The sequence below is a fragment of the Aythya fuligula genome, chromosome 5, assembly GCF_009819795.1.
Source record: "Aythya fuligula isolate bAytFul2 chromosome 5, bAytFul2.pri, whole genome shotgun sequence".
Classification (NCBI taxonomy): Eukaryota; Metazoa; Chordata; class Aves; order Anseriformes; family Anatidae; genus Aythya; species Aythya fuligula.
In genome coordinates, this window is record NC_045563.1 from 31887471 (window position 1) to 31908786 (window position 21316).

General features: G+C 44.2%; 2 protein-coding genes across 3 annotated transcripts in view; one reads left to right on the top strand and one right to left on the bottom strand.

The window, feature by feature from the left end:
• Positions 1-4014, top strand: part of CKAP5 (cytoskeleton associated protein 5) — a 47988-nt gene extending 43974 nt beyond the window's left edge. For both annotated transcript variants that reach the window (XM_032187640.1, XM_032187642.1), the window contains 2 exons: positions 934-1088; positions 1576-4014. In XM_032187640.1, the coding sequence (XP_032043531.1) occupies positions 934-1088; positions 1576-1830 (410 nt within the window). In that variant the 3' untranslated portion in view covers positions 1831-4014. The remainder of the gene's footprint in view (positions 1-933; positions 1089-1575) is intronic.
• A 1414-nt stretch (positions 4015-5428) lies between these two features.
• On the bottom strand, positions 5429-15441 carry F2 (coagulation factor II, thrombin). Its single transcript, XM_032188932.1, has 14 exons — positions 15363-15441; positions 14284-14447; positions 12625-12649; positions 12363-12413; positions 11742-11847; positions 11532-11662; positions 10163-10459; positions 9627-9740; positions 9197-9323; positions 8606-8773; positions 8110-8283; positions 7694-7872; positions 6076-6146; positions 5429-5661 (listed from the first exon to the last, which is right to left on the bottom strand). Exons 1-14 carry the CDS (start codon positions 15439-15441, stop codon positions 5518-5520), a joined length of 1830 nt encoding a protein of 609 aa, XP_032044823.1. The 3' UTR covers positions 5429-5517.
• Between the last annotated feature and the right edge of the window lie 5875 nt (positions 15442-21316).

Here is a 21316-nt window from a genome sequence, read left to right on the forward strand (position 1 = left end):
TGTTCTTTCTCCTGTTCCTGCATTGTGAATTACTGTGAGAAGAAAGCTTATTTCAGAACCTTATAAATGTGTCTGACTAGATAGAACAGAAAATTCTGCATTATGTTCTAAAATTCTGTACAGCCAAGAAATTTTAGTTTGGCAGTTAACACTTCGAATTTGTGCCCCAGTTTTGTCGTCTTTCCCCAACTGTAATAGTTAAATACAATGAAGGATATTGGTCTGTCTTGTGAGCTTGGCTTTATTTAAACCAAGTATAAACACTTTAATTCTCAAATCTATTTTAAACACCCTTGCAGTAAACTAGTAAAAACAAATCCCTGTCCACGCTAAGCGTTGTAACTTGATGTTCACTTCAGAATGAAAGTTTTTCTCCTAATGTGAAGTCCTTTCCTAGTCTTTTAACAAAGTGTTTAAAGTTTCTCTACTACATGCCTTTTGGAAAGCATTATTTCAGATTCAACTGGAATTTGCAATACCTTTCAAGTTAACTGAACAAGAAGTAAAGAGTTTAGAATCAGTGGTGAGGTCTGCCAGAAGTACTACTGAACTTAGAAAAAGAGAAGGCTCCAAATATTTTCCATCCTGCCAGTGTAATTGCTGAGTTCCCTCTATTGTTTACTTTTGATCTGCATCAGCATCTTTCTCCCTCCCATGCACACCCTTCCTTCTCCAGCTGTCAGCACCAGCGCTACTTCTGGAGCTGCTCTACTGCTGCTTAAATGTCTTCATTTCTTTTCTCGCTTTTCAGTTGTTGCTCTTTCAAGGAAATGATCTAATGCATGTGAAAATGCAAAGAGTTTACTAGTCTATGGATTGGTTGATTCTTCATCTATCGCATCTCACTTGAAGCAACTGATCAAGAAGGGTTATTTTTGAGTTTTTAATATTTTATTTTTTCTTTACTTTTTTTCCTCCTCCCCCATCCTCCAGGAATTTCTCCTCAGATGGAAGGAACATGTGTTCCTGTTTCTACCCACACTGTATCTTCATCTATAGGAAACACAAATGGGGAGGAAGTGGGGCCTTCGGTTTACTTGGAAAGATTAAAAATCCTCAGGCAGCGTTGTGGCCTTGACAATGCAAAGGTATTGTATTTGACAATGCTTGCAAATCCTGTGGAGTTGTACCTCATTTGCACTTTTTTTTTTTTTTTTTTTTTTTAAGAAATCAAATGATTGGCTCCTCTGTGCCTAAGACAGATTCAAGTCAGAGTCTAGATTTGATCTGAGGCTGAAAGGTCTCAAACGTATTGTCGTGAGTCTAGTGTGACTACTTCTTGCAGATGGTTGGACTTCTGCAGATTTTGTGTCCAAACTGACATCAAGGTAACAAAGAACTACTTTAGAAAAAAAAAAAAAAAAAAAACACAAATTATAGGAATTGAATATTATAGTTAGCTTTGCATGGTTCTGCCTTTGGCAACTGACTTTATAACACTGATGACTTAGAGGAAAGGAAAGGAAAGATACCACTCTGTTTTCAGTGTTTTCTGATGAAAAGCCATGAATTATGCTCTGTACTTAATGGCTTTTGCCATTATCTGTCTTAACACTTCACTTTCCTCCATCGTAGCAGGAAGACAGACCACCTCTGACATCTCTGCTCTCTAAGCCAGCAGTCCCTACAGTTGCATCCTCTACAGATATGCTTCACAGTAAGCTTTCCCAGCTCCGTGAGTCACGGGAGCAGTACCAACATCTGGACCTGGACTCCAATCAGACTCATTCCTCTGGCATTGGAACTACCCCAGCTTCACCCTCTTCTGCAGCAGCTAATATTGATGACTTGAAAAAAAGATTGGAGAGAATAAAAAGCAGTCGCAAATAGAGATGCGAGAGGGACAGCATCACGGTTGCTTGGGCTGTCTTCAGCTTTAGTTTACTAAACTAGAAGTCTTCATAGTTAAATGGCCTCGTTTAGGCCTAATGTATACAAACTGGTTTATGTATAATACGGTGGATTTTGGGGGGTTGAGTCATTGTGGCACAAGTATTTGTACATACTCTGCTTCTCAGTGAGCATCTCTTGACAATAGAAGGCTGTCTGTGTATTAGTTTTAGTGTACAGACCTGTAAACAACCATCCTCTTGCTCAGACTAGTTTCTCATAACTTGTTTTTTATTTGTAAAATTGTCGTTAAGATCTTTTTTCCTAGTTCTTAACTCTTAGAAGATCTTTAGTGCTTTCACTTTTAATTTTGTGAATTCTTCTCCATGTAATCCTTGAACTGTTGATTCTGTATGGACACATGGCATGAAGTAACTAATTTAAGTGTCTTTTGTAAATAAAGTTTGCATTAACTATACCAGTCTCTGTAGGAACAGCAGTGACTGCTGGCGAGAGAAGTTGCTCTCTATTCCTGAATGTTAGTGACTGGGCATCTAGCAACTGAACTGAGCTATTGACATGAACACGGGGCTTGGATATATTATAGGGACGATGAGTATATTCAGTGTATACTATCTGTGGGTTGCAGTCCTGAGACTTTGCACTCTTCTATAAGCAGTAGTGCATTTTTTCGTGTAGTTGCTCTTTATTTTTGTTCCAGAATATGGTTTCAGTAAGTTGAGACTGCTTAGTTTGCTAACATGCTTATTTTAAATTACTAATCCTTGTGATGCCTCTACCCAGATTAAGCATAATCTCATCTGTGTACAAATAATGCTTTCTCTTTGAGGGAGCCTGCTGCTGTTGATAAGGAATAGATTAGCAGTGAAGTACAGTCAGTGTACTCGCTTATCCTGAATTTATTTAAGTGGTCTTCTTCAGGTAGACTGCAGCACCACATTCAGTTGCATTTAAACATCCAATGTTAGCAAACTCTCCTGTTTTATAAAACTAGAAAAGACCTGGTAGTGTTAGTCTGCAAAAGCTGCAGTCACTGCTTTTTAATTCAAGAGAGAGTTCTGACTAGCCTTTTTCAGAAGCAACGAGTACGAAAGCTTAAAGACCTACACTGTGTAGCCTTTCTAGCCCTTTCATCTCTAGGGAGGTGATGTATTTTAACCTTGCTACTTCACTTCCGTGGGTGAGCTGGTTGTGAAGTATAAATTCCACATCTGTTCCATAGCTGGACTGGAGTTGTTGAGGAGTTGGATGGGCAGGCTTAAAACAGCACGTTTCTGCTCTGGGTTTTAACTTGGTTCCATGTAACTGCTGCTTTTGTTGTTTGCTCTGGGACCCAACAGTCTCTGCATCTGGGCTGTTGCTGAATCAATCTTGCCTGATTATAGTAAAAAACAGACTTTAAATTAATACCTGTATAACAAATCTATGCTAGAGCTTCTGCAAATGGCTGCAATTTTCCTGTTACAGGACCCCTAGGCTGGGGTTGCAGTGGATTTGTAATACTGCTTGGTGCTTGTGGTGAGTTTGTGCACTGTGATAGCAGGTGACTTGTGAGCGTTCACCATCCTGTGTTAATTGACATGATGCCATTCATTGCTCCACCGCTTTGATTTAGTAGTTGCAGTCTCCTATCCTAACCTGAAGCGGTCATGCCCTTTCTTGTGAAACACACCTGAATGACAAGTGGAAGTGTTTGGACGTTATTGGTAAGTGCTGAAGTTTTGTGCACTTAAATTGAGGCTGTTTGCGAATAGTTGATGTCTGGCTTGCATTGGAGTTACTGCCACTACCTCTCAATTATCAGCTGCTTTTTGAAACCTACTGACATTTAAATGAACCCATGTGTTGATTTACTGTACCACATCTAGCAGACATTCTGAAGAGCTGTTTGTTAATTAGCTCAGGATGTTAAAACAGTGATGCCTGCAAACCTGCATACAACTATTTTAAACTTGAAACTGAATTGGGAGTGAAGTACAGGAATAATTGAGTAGAAGATATAGTTGCTTACTATGAATGAGTTTTTGCCCTGTGTCTCTGTAGTGTTTGGTTGGACTCAATATCCTGGGAGTTCTGAACTAAAACTTGTGCACATAAATTAATAAAGCCTAATCTTTAGCCCAGAAAATATTTAAATAACATTAAACTGAGTTTTAAAAATGATTCTTCTGTATTGTTTGTAATAAGTCCGCATTAACAGTGACTTACTCCAGAAATTGTATGGTCCTGGTTCCCATCTGTTAGATAGTTTCTTACAGATACTGGATAGTTGTGGAAGGGTGAGGCTAAAAATGCAAGCATTAGAAGCGCTAAACATTTTCATTTTTCTATGCCTGTGGGTATCAGTGACTTTAAATGGTTGTGGAATGGTTGTGCAGTTAAAAATTGGTTTCTTCAGGTATCTCTGGGAAGTTGTTATTGTACTTGCTTTGGGAAATTAAAGTGGGTTGTCTTCAAGTTGGTTCCCAGATAAGCCATCTTCAAGGAGGTTGCAAAAGCAAAACACAGTAATTGATTGCTAACTTTGTTATCAGCTAATTTCAGGTAGTTCTGCCATATTTTTTCACGTCTCCTTTCACTCTCCTTAATACTCTCTGAAGCACAATCAACGTTATCTATTGCCTGCTTCTCTAACGTGATGGCACTGTGAAGGAAGAGGAATTGGTAATACGATGTCACAGGCAGCAAGGATAGCTTACAAATCTCATGGTCACTTTAAAAGAAAATTGCACTGAACCGATCGGTTTGTCAAGAATACGTTATTTGCTACTGCACTGCTGGGTCTCTGGTGGTCTGCAAATATTGCTAAAGAGTTCATGAACGAACTGGAGCTTGAGAGTGATTCCTAAATGGGCTTTATAAGAACAAAACTGGTAGAGTGCAGGATGCTTCCTTTGGATGCACCTTTGACCATGCACAAATTGCTTTTCTGAATCTGGCTATGCCAGTGGAAAATACGCTTCCAGGAGCCAGCACCACCTGCCGTGTAAAAAGTTACTGCCATGCAATAAATCCAATGCTACTTCTTCATCTGTTCCAACCCCTATTCCTGTGTAGGATGAGTTGCATGTAGCTGGCATCTATAACATCTTTAGACGCTAATTTTGCAAATAATGGTGCTGGTACTTTGTTGACTGCTATCACAGCCAAGAACAATGCCTTTCTTATTTAAAAAAAAAAAAAAAGTTGATTTATTTCTGACATCAGTATTGTCATTTTGATAATTCCACATTTTTTGTAGGGGGCTTATCTCCAGTACATTTTCTGATCAATTTATGGAAGAGAAAATGCGTTGACTTGAAGGGAGGAAATGGTGTATGAGGGAAGTTTTGCTTACTGCATCTGAAGGCCATCGTCTGAGGTCTAAGATCTCTCGATTATTAGAGCCAATAGAAGGGAAGAGAACGTTTGAGGCACAGCAGGTAATTAGCAGTACAACTGGTGGTGTTTGATACTCCCAGCTATTGTGATTGCATGGATTCAAGTGCAATTCAATTCATGAACAAAAGGAAGATGAGTTTGTTGAGAACTTTTATTTTCAAGGAAGAACACCTTCCTTAGTCAAGTTGTAGGCATGTAACTTTCACTTCAAGATCTTCAATGCTTATGTTTTCAAGAACTGGAATACTGTAGCAAAACTGAGAACAAGCAAGGGAAATGCTTCTTCTATCCCCCATGTTTTTCAATGGCTTTTCTCATCCACTTCTTCAGGCGGAATACGTGGGTATAAAATCCGTATTTGCCATCTCGGTCACAGCCTTCTCCCCATGAGACTATCCCCACTTGATACCAGCGGTTGTCATCTGGGTTCTAAATCAAAGCAAAATGGGATCGGCATGAGGAGGGAGAGACTCGGATCTGAGCCTTGTTTGTGCCCCAGCCTGTTTAGTCATGCATGCTGCTTTGGAATTGAGCTTGGCGTATACTAGGTAACAGCTTATTGGCATAACTGTGTCTCCACTCTTAAACCTCTAAGTGGGATTTGGCCATCACTTAAGAAATCCTCAGCTGATCTCTCTATTTGCTGAGAGCTCAGTACAGAAACGGAGCTGAGGTAGATGACTGCAGGATTCATCTCAGTTGCTCAGCTCAGGCTTGAGAGGGGTTTGCTTCAGCCACTCAATAGTTTGTATCTGTGCTGCTGTTTTTTAGACAGCTATAAAAGTTCAGTACAACACAACCCCAGTGCCATGCGTTTTATAAGTTTGAGCTTATTGAATGTACCTTCATTACAAAAGGTCCCCCACTGTCCCCTTCACAGGCATCTCCTCTCTTTGAGTCTTCGGGACTGTAACCTACAGGAAAGAAAAGTCAGACATCTGGCTGTAGGGGAAGTGACTGGTGTTGGCCATCTTTTCCTTGAATTATCGCTGCATAACATGTCAGAGCCATGAGATTGCTTGCTGCTTCTACCAGTGTTGGACTTAAAGGGGTTTAAATTTGATATTTATAAAACAGCCAACTGCTTCTGTCTTTGCAGAGTTACTGGTTGTATTATACTGTGCCACCCTCTGTGCTCTCATTCCTATTTTTCATCAGAATAGCTGTTAGTCAGCTGCCACCTTATTTTCAGCTGTAGCTTAGGCTACTCTGCCTTTGTTTCTACAAACTTGTGTGCTCAAGTTCTGTGTACCTTGGTCTTTCATTGTATTGACTAGAGACATGGCCTTCATCACTTTTATTTTCCTGTCATTCTGCAGGTTCTGTTCTTTGTCTCGTCCAACTGATTGTGTTTATTTTCCTACAGACATGTCACAAAGAAAATAGGGGTTTTACTTGGATACTGCCTAGTTCATCAGGAATTCTTGCATTTTCCATCACTCAAGTCTCCCTTTTGAAGTCTCCCTTTTGCTGCCCTATGTCTGAATCTCACCTATTTTACAAGTGTTTTCTAGAAAAAGGAACTATGAATACTATATTGTTGGTGTACTCTACTATGAAATTGGCTTCTATACTAACTTTCAAGCATTTATGTTATTAGATGGAAAGAGGACAAACTCTGCCAAAACTTTTTGGAGATTTGCTTGCAGAAATTTATGAAGACTGCAGGAATGAAGAATATAGCAGAAAGTATTAAACCAGTACATAAATCCATAGCGTGTTTATATCTTCAATGCTATGTTTATGCCTCTTCCCTCTCCAAAAGGGTATGGTGCTAGAAGAGATTTAAGAAGGTGCAACAAGGATTATCAGAAGTACAGAATGCCTTCTATATTAGGAAAAATTAAGTCCTACTCGGCTTGGGAGAAAGATGACAGAGCTGTGAGAGGTCTGTAAAATATCATATTACATCAAGAAAAGTGTTTTTAAAGCTATGATTATAGATGTGCACCTCTTCAAATTTGTTAGACAGGAAATTTAACAGAACGTGAGGAATGCCTCTCTTCTCACATGCTGTAACTAATCTGTGAAGGAGCCTGCCACAGAAATTGTGGGCATAAGAGTAAACAGGTGCTCAAAAGGTTGAGATAAGTACAGAATGAGTCACTTAGCCTAGTGAGTACTATAGCTGGTTTGCAGCCTTTAATGACGGAAGTTGCTGAACTGTTCCTTGTGCTGGTGAAAAGATTGTTCTCAGAGCTCTTGCACAGCTGTTGCTGATACATAGCGGTGCCATTGTGCTAGTTGGTCTGACAGCGTGGTGGCACAAACCTTATTCATAGCTTTAACTTCTCCTGCCTTCAAGTCTGAGAGTTGAAAAAAAATATCATGGGAAAGTTACTCTTTAGGAGGGCACTTAAAAATTTATCAGAAAGTAACCTTGTGGTATGTGTCCCAGCAGGAGCTCAGCCCGCTTGTCTTCAGTGGCAGGTGTTTGCCTTATGTCTCTGGGTCTACTTACCTGCACAGAACATGTTGTCAGTGACTTTAACTCTGGTGGACGCCTTGCAGGTATCTTGGTCTACAATGGGTATGTTGAGCTGTTGCAGGACTGTGGGGAGGTTGCTTGGGCTAGTGGCCCATGTTTCTTTCAGATTCCCCCAGCCAGTTACCCGCCCTTTATAACCTGCCAGCATCAGCCTGTGGAAGCAATCACAGAATGGAAGGAAGCGTAATTTATAATCAAATTATAATCCTTCTGTGGAAATCCTTCCACAGAATGGAAAGAAGCAGAATTATAAAATCAAATATGTTGTAACAGCTTTCTCCTGTCTGGCTCCTTTGCTGTGAATCGCCTATACAGGCATTTTTATTTTGTCTTCTCTGAAGGCCCAAAGGGCGCTGTTGCAGCCTGTATTTCTAGGTTTGCTGCCTCACCTTTGCACAACCTCTTTGGTAGGCAGGCAGACAGGATGGATGTAGTCACTGAAGGCGATGGGTCTCTTCAGGTGCAGGAGGGCAATGTCTCGGTCCATGTTCTCTTTCCAGTTGTACTTGGGATGGAGGATGATCTTATCCAACAGAGCAATTTTCTCTTTGTTCTTTTCATATCTGAAATAGTTGTGAAGGAAAGAACGCGTTGTACAATAGGAAATGAGCAGCTCTGAGGCTGATGCTTCTCTCAGATCTGTTGTGCCCTCTGAGACGTTGTCCCCCTCCTGACAGGGGAGTGCCCCTTTAGACCTTCCAGGGTTCTGCTCGCCCTTTCAATATCAGCAACTGCTGTCTCCATTAAATCTCATTCTTCAGATTAATAGCATTGACTCTATATGTTTCCTTGGGTACTGAATGATATTCTAACCTCACTGCATCTCACTACCTCAAGAGAAAAGCTAGTGTACTCTCACTTAGTTTAGGCTGTTCAGGCTCTTACTTTGCCCTGAAATGTTTGCCAATCCGCACCAAGATGTCATTTGTAGTTAAGTTCTTGTCCCAGGGTGGATAAAAAAGACAATGAGCAGCAGTCAAGACCCAGTTACTACTGATGAGGCTGGCACCACACAGGAGCTCTTGAGGGCTCTTTTTGTAGAGCATCACCTGCCTGAAACAAAAAGAAAGAGGAAGACTTAAGACTAATGTCTTGGCTTGCAGTGTGTGTCTTGGGGCAATTCAAGGAGAGCAGAGTTTGGATCGAGCAGGGAAGGGCTTTGTGCTGTACTGGTAAAGACTGCAGAGGTCTATTTCTATGTAATAGGCAATTTACCTTATCTCCTTTACATACCTCTCTGCTCCAGCAAAGCTGGAAAGAGGAGCGATGAACCCCACCACCACTAGCATTCCCTGGCAAGCATGCATTTAGCTGAAGCACAGAGAAGCTTCTTTCCTACTGTTTTTCTACCCCTCTGTCACATGCTTGGAGAATCTGTGCTTAGAAACGATACTAACTGCATGATTCCTGCCATGAGAGATCCCTTTTATTTTCCCCTGTGGTGGAAATGAAGGACTATGATGAGATAATGCTTACCAGGGGGAACTTCCCAGTTCTGCATCATCCCCATGCACAACTCTGCCTCCTATATAGGACTCCAGCAGCTCCTTCTCACTTTTGTCTGTTAACTTTTTCTTCTCAAATAAAGGACGAGTGCCACAATCTGGGGGGGGGAAAAAAAAAAAACAACAGACAATCTGGTTTTGATACTCTGCCTCATTCACAGTAGCAAAATTGTCTGCAGTCACCATGCTCAGCTTGAAAAGCTTAGGACAGGCATGCTAATTAGCTCCATGATTTTAACTAGAGCTTAACTTTTGATGAACCTTTACACAAATTAAATATCTCCTACCCTTGCTTTTGACAGCATTTGGTAAGCTGACATTTCTGAGATACAGTGAGTGCTCTGTGGGAAGAAGCTGCAACTTTTCTACCAACTGATGCTGTATCTAGAGTTTTTGCTCACCTGCTTCGCCTGTACCAAAAGTTGCATCATCAAAGAAGGTTTGGAACTCTTGAGGAAGGAGGGTACGTCCTCCTCTTTCCTCCAGCTGTTCATACTCATCCTCTAGCAAGCTGTCTGAGAGAGACAGAAAGATAACATTGTAAAAGGCTTAGCTGCTGTGGTCTCCATCTTCAGAGCAGCGTCGATGTCCATTTCCCAACACAGTGAGAATGACAGAGGAATGATGGTTGAGAGCCCTTGCTACTTTTAATGCTCATTGTCTACCAGCGAGAGACACCCAAGAGAGTTCAGTTACATGCATGTATGGCAGGTTAGTACCTGAAGGCTTCCACATGTGTGGCATTGTGTTAGTGGTAGACATGTCAGTACTAGGTTAAAGGTTGGACTAGATGATCTTAGAGGCCTTTTCCATCCTGACTGATTCTATAATGATTCTATGATTATAATTCCTCCTCCCCCTCCCCTGTCAGGTCCTTCATTCTACTTGCACGTACTACCTTTTTTGCCCCTGCCTCAAACCAATACAGGATTCTCACCGCAGTAGTTCAGGTCACAATATTCGAAGTAGGGTGGTTCATCCGTTACACACCAGACACCCTCTTCATCTGCATCAGGGTTCCGACAGTAATTCTCCAGCAGCTTCACCTCTGGGGTGATGTCTTTATTTTGGAGCAATGCCTTGGCCTTCTCTGAGTTCCACGGCAGGCATTTTGCCCCAGACACAGTGACTGAGAGGGTCCCGGTATAAAGCATGCCTCTCTCCGGTTCACAGGCCTGCACTGGAGCTGTTGTTGTGACCCGTGGAGTAAATTCAACTGTTGTCCTGTCTTGACCTGGAAGGACAGAAAGCTGTGATTTAAGTCATAGCTTTGCATTAGAAAATACTGAGCAGCCATTGAGGAAGCAGCAGTAAGCACTTTAACGGGGGAGACTGCATCTCTGTGAGACTGATTCATGGCAACTTGATCACAAAGGAACTGTACAAGAAAGCTAAGGATTTTCTAGTCCAGTTATATCCATGCACGTGTAAGTGTAACAGTTGGTTACTTTGCCATAGGGCAGAAACTAACTCATGAGCAGAGACGGTGCCAATGTGTGGTCATCCCAAAAGCCGAGCATTATTTTTCTCCAGTTTGCCACATGTCAGATTGGAGCAATGTTAATGATTTTAATGCTTCAGAACAACTATTTGTCAAATTTGTTATGACCTCTATGACTTTCATGAGTCATTGCCTCTAGTCTCTGCTTTTGCAAGAGAAGCTTCTGCTGTGACAAGGTTCTCCACTTTCAACCATTTCTTCTGAGATGAAGGCCAAGCCCCAGAGGAGACAGCTCTGTGTTGTAGAGAAGAAATGGGAAGGTACAAGTGGAGGGGGATAGTTCTCCATCCTGTCAAAGGGGATAATGAGACAAGGGCATCTTCTGTCTTCTTGAGAGGAGACAGAATGTCACATGCTGCGCGCTTCTGTATGAGCGAACATTAAGGCGAGCAGTCAAGCGTAAGTTGTGGTGGTTTTATCCTAAAGGAATTTTGACCCAAAAAAAGGCAATATGACTCATTGCTGTCACAAGTTAGAGGCAGCTGAGTCAGGATCTGGGGGTGCTCCTGGCTGGCAAAATTGCAGTAGACTGCTGGAAACTGTTGACAGCAGGTTTAATCTCGTTTTGTATTAGTCTAGAGAAAACACGGCGTTAGAGGGTCTTACCCAAGGTAGATGGATGGGCATCTCCTTGCCACTTTCTCCCCAGCCACTTTTAACCTTTAAGGCACAGCTTCCCTACTCTGAATGACCTCTGTTTGTATAAGATCCCTTCCTGCTAATTCTCACCCCTTCCTTAGCATCAGTGTTAGTGCAAAGTTCCTTGCTAGTGGAGAGCTTGCAGGGGCGCAGTGGTGAGGCGTACCGCACACTGGAATGGGACATTCCTCCCGTTCCACTGTTGGGTCTCGGGTGTAGCACCACGGGCCTTCAGAGTTGTTGTCTGGGTTCCTGCAGTAGTTCTCGATGAGGTTGGGATAGATGGTGGCATTAAACCTGGGGGAAAAGGCTGGTTAAGCTAGGAAGGAAGGACACCAGGGAAAACTCTCCAGGGGAAAGGGGGAGATGCACTTACTTAGGGATGTGTGGGTATTTGCTTGTCCACACTTGACATTCAATCCCGGATTTGGTGTAACTAATTGTCCCCTGATAGTTCTGGCCAAGACCAGCAGAGCAGTTACCTGTCAAAAGCCCAATACAGGGTAAGCCTGGGCCAGTGGACATGGATGTTACACTTCTCAAGGTCAGAGGTACCCTCCCACAAAGCCCTTTATCTTTTACTGCATACACAAGCCTGCACAGGCATTCTCTTTAGGGGGTGGGAAGAGCACATGGCTTAAACTCTCTCTGCTTCATCAGAGGGAGCTCATCCTGAGGCTTTGTTCTTTGCTTTGGCTGTAGGCACAGGTCAGAGTATTTCTGAGAGGCCAGTCTAGCCTAGAGCTGGTCAGGGACACACTACTGTGTCACTGGGAAAATGAATGCTACCCTGTATCGTTTTAATTGGGAAGTTAGGCAGTTTGTGAAATGGTTACTGGGGAAATAAAGAGGATGAAAGGAATTTCAAGATCCCCTCATGCTATTTTTTCCTTCTAATCAGATGACCTCACCACCTTCAGATTGTTTTTTTCCATCCAGACTGTATGAAGCAGGTTTCTGGCACTCAGGGAACTTGAGGTCCCCATGAATTTCTTACCTTCTAAACAAGCATCCAAAGCCGTCCTGGTCTTTCTCATGCCCTGACATGCTAACAAAATAAGAAAAATAAAAAACATTACAAGAAAGGAATCTAAGCAAGCATCATGGTTTGAACCATTTTATCATCTAGGGCTTATTTTAACATAATGGCTTTGTCCTGGAGAGTGAGCTCTCCTGAGGGGGAAGGGAGCCATTCCTCCAGGATGGGTCAGTACAGCCTGAGGGAGAGCAGAGCGCCTGCAGGACTTGGAGCAACTTACCTTGGTATTTTGGCCAAAATACATTCTGTAAAAACAAACAAACAAAAATATTGAAGAGCAGAGTGCAGACATCAGACCTTGCTTAGCTGCTGCAATTCAACCAGTAGAATGCCTTATCACAGCAAGTGGCACAAACTAACCTAGCTCTTTTGATAGCAAATACGGTGAAGTCCAACAAAGCAAAAAATCTAATATAAAACTCCATTCCCACCCACCAGACTCAGGGATCAGGTCTTTTTCAGCTTTGCCCAAGCTAGGCAAGCATTTTGGAGGCAAAACACTGGACTTCATGCATGCGTGTTTCTGCATCTTTGCAATACCCAGACGTAAGATCTCCACCATCTCCAACAGTCTGAAGCTTGGAACGACCTCATCTGTAAGCCCATGTCCCTAGCTAAGTGGAGGTGGGACAACTGTTGAGGAATATTACAACAGCTTCTGGTTATCTACCTTCCTTTCGCAACCATGGAGCTCCAAAATTACGTTTTTATCCTGTTACTATACAATGTGCTTTGCTTTATGCCCCATGCTGGCAAAAACCAGTACCATAATATAGCCATGTCCCTGTGACAAACTAGCCTGATGTGTGCAGGTGTCTGTACCATCCCATGAAAGGTCATTTTGACCGTTCTGTCTGTCCTGAGCCTCCACCTTGTGTTTGTCTTCTCTGGATTGACCTAGAACAGGATGTGCCAAAGGGAATTTTTATCCCTAACAAAAGCGGAGATGCAAACCCTGAAGATCAGTTACTGTGCAGGAACATTTGTTGTCTCTTTTAGACTCTTGATCATGCAACGGATCATCTCCAGGAGAGACTCTGGTTGTTTGCTATGGACTTGCAACTAATCAGAGTAACAGAGAGAACGGTCACTTTTAAAAAAGACCAGAGATGCTTACAGCAATTCTCCCTCATCAATGTGCAGAGGAAGCAGAGCTTGTGCTGCAGTATGGAAGTCCAAGGAATTGAACCCAGAACTTCTAAAGATCATATGCAGGTCCTGCTCCATTCTTCAGATCTGCACCTCTCCTACGCAGCCTGAGAGTTTGTGCTGCCCTAGGAATACTCTGCAGAGCTTCTTTCCTGCTGGCTTAAACTCCTAGCTGGTCATCTGGTTTGTGTTTTATTCTCAGGTGTGGAATTCAGCACTGATACTGGCCTTGGGGCTAGGAGCATTTCACAAAATGACAATGAAAAAAATGTAGCAGAGTGAGAGTGTGTCTGAAAACCAGAAGAAGGGACAAACTATGCCAGAGTTTCAGCTCAGAGGGGCTTGAGGCACCTGCACTCCGGGTTTGATTGCGAAGGCATCTGTTCTGTGACTGTCTGGGGCTGTGGCAGTTCAAATGTGTGTGGCAGCATGCTGGACTAGTGCAAGATGAAATTCTTGGCTAGTAGTTGAGGAAATACTCACTTTTTTTCACTTCATGTTTACAATAGAGAAGGAAGGAAAAGAATCTGAGCTTTGAGGTGCGTTTCCTGGTGTGGCTCTAGGAGGGAGTCTCCCTGAGGGTGTCTAAGCTCCCTGTGTGTCGCACACACACCAACCTTATCTTTCTATCACAAAATTCAGCCTTAAAACCCCAGTGCCTAGCTTTGTGTGACCCGCTGCTCTCACTGCAGGAGTCATCCGCGGGACACCCCCGTGCCCTGTGACGTACCGTGTCAACGGTGGATTCGAGGGCTTCGAAGGCCTCCTCGTAACTGCATATCTCCTCCAGGCACTCTCGCTCCAGGTTTCCTTTAAGCATCTCTTCAAGAAATCCCTTGTTGGCACGTCGCGGGCGCTTGAGCAATGACAGTGCCTGCCCCTTTTCCAGGAAAACTACCGAGTCAGAACACTGCCAGTCAAAGGGATGCTCGCAGTGGGAGGGTCCCCGCATCTTCCCTCGCAGTTTCCAAAAGTCACGCTCAGCTGATGTGCTGATCCCATAGCCCAACCTCCCCCAGCTCACCACAGAGAGAGGAGAAGCCCTGCCCAAGACCTGTCAAGTCCACACCTGACGATCAGCGCAGTCTTGCTATAATTCATCTTTTGGGGTTGGCAGCGCTGAGGCAGCAGAAGCGATAGGAGTCCTCAGCAAAGCTGCTCTGCCGATTTGCAGTTAGATAGAGGCTTGTTTGCCCAGAGCCCGCCTAGAGCTCTCTGCCAACCAGTGTATTTCTGTCTCGCCAGCCTCATGCTACTGTGGCAGGCATAGCTTGATTCCATCTTTGTGTTCAGAGACTCTGAACTGAGACCTGTGGACAGGTCTTCCCTCACAAAGCAATGTGTCAGAGAGGACCTAAGCTCATATTAAGAACAGATGGATGAAGTAAAGGCTCTGGGAGAAGAAACGGAGCAATGAGCAGGAAGGCTGCATACTGCATCTGACCTAAACTGTAGATAAGGGCAGCTGAAGAGGCAACAGAGAATTGTAGCAACACAGGCGAGCTGAGGAACTAACCCAAAAAGTGGCTGTGCTACACAACGTCCTGAACTGAGCCCCGTTCCCCTTCCCCACCATCTCCCAGGTGACCCACAAAATCTACTGAGCTGTTGGCTTTCCCTGCCAGCTTCTGGATGCTGCTGCATCCTCCTGTGCAGGAAAGCCCTCTGCTCAGTCCACTCTCTGCACCCTTTTGCTCCTAGCTACAAGGTTTAGAAGCTCCACAAGCTTCATCCCTGGAAAGAAGTAAGTCCATCTTCCTTCCTTCATCACCCACTGGTCCAGCCCTTCTCCCTGTGCCAGAGACTTACCTCCATCGTGGCTCAAGGTCAGGTGCAGGAGGCTGGAAAGGAGCAGGCCCTGCAGTATGCTGGTTTTGCTGTGCGCCATGCTGTACAGCCCTGGCTGTGGAGGAAATGCAACGGGAGCAGAATAAGCGGAGTCACAGCCCGGCCGGGTTAATATTAAACCAGAATGAAGAAACAGGACTCCAGAGGTCATGGTGTGTCAGGGACAGCGGGACTGAGGCTTCTCTTATCCATCCTCTTTTGGCATCTCTCCCTCCCTTTTCATTTTCATACTTAATTGGTGGAAGCCAAACAAAATACCTCTAAATGCACACACCCCAGGAGAAAAATTAGCATCTCATTTCATAACAGGGAAGATGCGAGAGGACAAGCTTGTCCCAGGGCACAGGGAGAACTTGGGCTGGCCGAGAGAGGTCTCTGCCAGGGGACAGCCACCCCAGCCCAAGCAGCTCACTACTTTTCCTGCGGTGCCACCCGGCTCCCCCCACAGCTCTTGGCATGACTGCTGCCTCCCCACCGTGCTGGTTCCAAATCCTTCTGCTTTTAGGAGCAAGCCGCCCCTTTTTCCCCTGGTGTCCAGTTGTCTTTTCTCCCTGCAGTTATCACCAAGCTTAGCCCCAGCTATTTTGGCACCCAAACCCACAGTTTAAGTCTCCTCCATCTCCCTCATCCATGCCATGTATCAGAAGGGGTGCCTGCTGCAGCCCATGTGGAATTTAATTTCCCCCCCCAGTGAGGTCAGCAATGCCATTCTCAGTGTGTGTGACTTCCCACTGTATATTAAAATACATCCAAAAGGAAGCAGAGGCTCTGCCAAGCAAGGAGCTAGCACACCTGAAACAGGCAGAAAAACAAGGGCTTGCAGGAACAGGGAGGCAGGAGTAATTCAGGTGCCACAACATCAGCTAATAAATAAGTAAAGAACTGGACTTCCAGAGCTGGGAACACCGTCATGATCCCTACAACAATCAGAAAATCGGCATGGTGAGAACACAGCAGAAAGCAGGGCAGGGTCAGGATGGTCTCTAGAGCTGCCACATGGCACAAAAGTGTTTTCTGCCAGCAGGGAGCATGTTTTGTGCTGTGCCTCCGTGCAGGGGATACAGCTGTAATATTTATCTCCATAGAAGGAGTGCAAATATTAGCATTAGGGTGGCTCAGGAATGACTCTGTGTCCACTGGTACAAAGAGCAGTTGCAGAGGCTCCCGCCCTCACCCAACAGGAGTATCCCCTGTTCTCACCCACCACACCTGGGTTTTGGAGAGGCGCCTTCAGGAACAGCCAAACTGCCCTGGGTGTGTGTATATAGGATTAGGCACAACCCTAGAAACACCCCGCGTTACTTTGCAGGAGGGAACCGGCATTTAGGAGAAATGCACAGGCAGGGACTGCAGTAAGGCGGGGGCAGGAGGGAGGCATCAGTGCACAAACAAAGGTTTGGAAGAACGGGGAAATCAGAGCTGCTGCTGTCCCACACAGCAGCCACCGCCGCTCCTCACTGTGCAAGGAGGCTCAAACAGCCCCACGTTTCTGTAAGCCTGGCTGGCAACCAGCGGGACTTGCTCAGCTGGTAGAATAGAAGAGGATGGCAGCAGGGACAGTTTCTTTACTCTCTGTATGATAATTTGGTTCTGGTCTCACACTGCAGGTGGGACAAATGACCTCAGGGTTGTTTTCACCAGGGCAGAACTGAGCGATCCCAAGTGGCTGTGCATGCGGAGCAGAAATAGCACTGGTGGAAGACCACCCTGACTTCTTGGCTGTAGTGATGAGTGATGGATATGCCAGTGTTCATTGTGCGAGTGTTCATTGTGGATCCCAGTAAGAAAGGGCACAGAGTGCACAAGGTATTGATTAAAATGGCATTTGTTGGAGATCACATTAGAAGGCAAAGAGGGATAGCATTAGATAATCTTAGGTCCCGTCAGATGCTGGCAACAGCAAGTAGCGGAGCATCAGGCCATCATGGTATGCTGTGCAAATATTGTCTGTGCTGAGGTTCACCAGCTTTGTGGTCTTGTGTTTTTTTTTTTTTAAGAGGATTTTCTTGGAAGCAAACAACTCTATTTGTCGTTTCCAATGTCAAACGAACGGATGTTCCCATAAGAATATGCTGCCTCACTCTGAGATAAAGACAAGGCTGCTTGGTGGTGGTGGCATCAGCACCAGTGCCAAGTGGAAGCAGCCTGTAGGCTCTCCAGTTAGCATTAGCCATCTTAGCTCACCCTGTGGCCAAGTGATACATGCAGCACAGCACAAGGCTGCTGCTACTCACACCAACTCGCTATGTGGATCCCTGGAGTATTCCCCTTCATAAGAATTTCCAATATACTCATTTTTTTTTTCTTCATTCCTGCACTTCTCTCTGTCTCTTCTTTGTAATAACCACACAACCTTTATACTAGAGCTGAAATCAGCAGCTGTTATGTTTATGCACAGCATTTTACCATCTTGCTTTTCCTTTCAAGGAGAAATGTTAGCACTTTATATGATATCATGCATCGTATAGGGGGAAGTTTAAGCAACACTATAATCTGGCTGTTAAGCTTGGTTATTGGACAGATATCCATATCCTTTGATATTTATCTGTCATCTACCTTTGGTGTCAGAAATCTGTTCTGATGCCTTCATCTGTTTTGTTGCTTAAAGACTTGTTTAAAAAAAAAAAAAAAAGTTACTGAAACCAACTGTTCTGTCACTGCGTCTGGCTGCTTCTTTTCCAGTTGCTGTTCTTCAGCGGCTTCCCCTGTGAAACAGGACCAAACCCAGTGCTGTAAGGCTGATAACTGTAACTGCTGCAGCCTCTCGTCTCAACTGTCACTTAAGTTTCAGCTATTTCTTTACACTGACATTGCATTATATGTGGAGATTTCTGCTACATCCTGGGGCTTTTTCATCACATCCCCAGGGGTTTTGACTTCCACGCTTTGAACATTTAACTCTTCCATCTCTATTCGTCATTCCTGTAAGCAACTTTTTATCATCTCCTTTTCTTTTTGCCTGTAATGGATGCTATTTTCTTTCCTAGGTGAAGATTTGCACCTTTATGCTCCCACAAGTATGGTTTTCAACACAAATGGGAGTTTTGAGCTCTTTCCCCATATGGGTTAACTCTTTTTTTTAAATGAAGAAAATATTTGTCATTTACCAGTATCCCAAAGCCCTGGTGAAGCCCTTCCAGCAAGGCAGACCGTGACTGGACAGAAGACCTGTGTGCTTGCTGCTGGGAGATGTATGGGTCACAGGCATGCAGGATCTCCAATGAGACCCCAACCAGACAGGTTCTACAATTCTCTTGGTTGTCATCTCACACCAGGATTGTGTGATGAGGTTGCCCAGGAGGTCCCTTCACTTTGGTCATAATTAATGGTCCCATGTTCTGGGATCCCAAACTTTGCCCTGTACTTGCTGCTTACGGATTATACTGCCTACAAACGGCACAGCAGCGAGCAGCCTGCTCCTTCACCTGCATTTCTTGCTGCTGGGATACCCAGACTAGTTCTTTCCTTATCCTCCATATTTCCATATCCACACAAGAGACTCTTTTACCCCTCGCATCAGACCAAAACATTCCCACACTCTTTTCAAGCATGTTAGTAACATGCAAGTACAACACATTCTTGTTGAACTTTTCTCATCCCTTCCTCTTGGAGAAAACTTAATATTTCAGCTGGAGTGGGACTTCCAAATATCTCCTTCTGAATCTCCCAGCTCACCAGAAGGTCACCCAGGCCAAACACCACGTGATTATTTCTCATGACTGTCGACAGGACCCGGCAGAAACCCATTCTTTTCCTCACTATCCGTCCAGTAAGGCATTTCTCACCAGGATCCTTCTGACTACACCAAATGTAGTGCAAGTGTTCATTACAGATCCCCATAAGAAAGGCACTCAGACTCCACAATATGTTAATTAAAATACCATTTATTGGAGATAACATTGGAGACAAAGGGGATGGCATTCGAACATCTTACAACTCTACAGATGCTGTGAACCCCGAGTTCCGTGGATCCTATCCTTGCTGAGGTTCACCAGCATCCTCGTCTTTGGAGTTATGATAGGATTTCCTTAGAATTAAATAACTCTATTCATCACTTTTACCATTAAGATGTTCACAGTCACTAACACAACAGTTTTTCTGTTAGGACGACTTAATTGCTCCTGTTTATTCTCCCCTATTCGCTCAGAATGAAGAAGGCAGTTACAGGGCAGCAGATTAAGCAACAGGGGCCTGGATTCTCCCCTTCCCTTTGCCCTGCTGTTCCCCCTTCTCTCCCAGTTGTGCTGTGACAGAGGGCACAGGCTTCAAACACAGCATGAGAGCTCCAGTGAGAACACTTTGCAGCTGTGTCAATATTTGAAAGCTGCAAGAGTTCAGTCAGGCACCACAGGGGGAGCAGTAGAAAGCAGTGCAGCTTCAAATTTAAGCCCTCCCGCATACACCTGTGCTCCCACTGCTCTGTCTCCAAGCCCTCAGGGCAAAGACTGAGCGCATCTGCCCCGACTTCAGAGAAAACAGCTGAAAATGAGGATATCCAGCAGCTCATCAGCTGAATTTTACCTACCTGCCTCACCTCAAATCAAGGTGTTGTGGATCTGACTCTAGTGCCTCATCTACAAACCAGTCATAAAAGTTTATGGAAAAAGTTGAAAGAAAGATGAGTAAAAACCACAATGAACAGTTTCTCAGATGGTCACATTACTGTCTTCATAGCGCCCCAAAAGCAAATTGTGCTACTGATGATTCTCAGGTGACGCTTATCCCCTCCTTTTGCAGTGGGCATAAAAAGCCCAGAGATCTTAGGCCTCTGAACAAAACTTTCTAGGGAAACGTGGATGTTGGAGAGGATCAAGATGGAGACAATGAATGGCTAAAGTTAAGGAGGTGGCAAATGAAAATGGTTTGTGTAAGAAATGCAAGTGTGGGGCAGGCAGGACTGAAAGATCTCTGGTAGGGCTGATACTGTTGATTTCTCCCTATAAGGCCAAACTTGCATGGCCTTTGGAAATGTGCACTTCTTTCCAGGTACCAATTTTATTCAGTGTATCTCAGATGGCAAATGAGCACCAAAGAAGATGAAGCAGTGGGAATATTTGGGGTGTAGTTGCAGTTTTGCTGTCTTTTAGCTTTATGGTGCAGGAACAGGAAAGAACTGGAAGACAGGAAGCAAGAATACAAGAAAAAGAACAAGGAAACAGATTAGTGAACCCCATTTGCATGTGGCGGGGAAAGGGAAAATCTGAGCATACTGAAATGAGCTGTTGAACCCTTACCTGGACAGGTAAGGCGCTTCTTGGCCGGGAACAGTGAAAATTCACTGTACAATGCTCCTAGTACTGTGAGAAAGGAAACAATCCTTTACCATCCCTGGACAGACCAGAGAGCCAGGAAGCCAACAGCAAACAAAACAGGGGAAAACAGAGGAAAAACACTGAGCCCTAGCTCTAAGGCAGGACTTTGCTTCTGCTGATTGTGAAAAATGGTTTTCAAAAAAAAAAAAACCACAACAGGGACACCTTGTCAATGCTTGTAAATGCATCCCAGCAATGTCTGGCATTAGCATCACACTCATGTGGTCAGAAATGCTGTTGGGCTCCAGCATAAAATCCCAGAAAAGTGCTTGAATAGCAACAGTTAAGCAGGAAAAGCAAAATTTGAAAGGAAGGAATTGTTCAAGGCTGCTGCTTTTAGATTTTTCCCCATGGTGCACCATCACCCGCTGACAATGTAACAGACAGAGCAGGGGCCCTGCTTATTAAAACGCTGTTTCCTCTCTAAGTTGTTCCCATCAACAGCCAATGCCTTCCCTGCACCAGGCCTGGCACGTGTAGGTTCATAGCAGCTACTGAAAAGACCGAGCTCTACACCCGCAAGTTACCTCTACAGCTACTATTTCTGCCTGGTGCTGAGCCCCAGGGCCTTTGTTGCCACAGAAAACGAAACAAACCAAACCA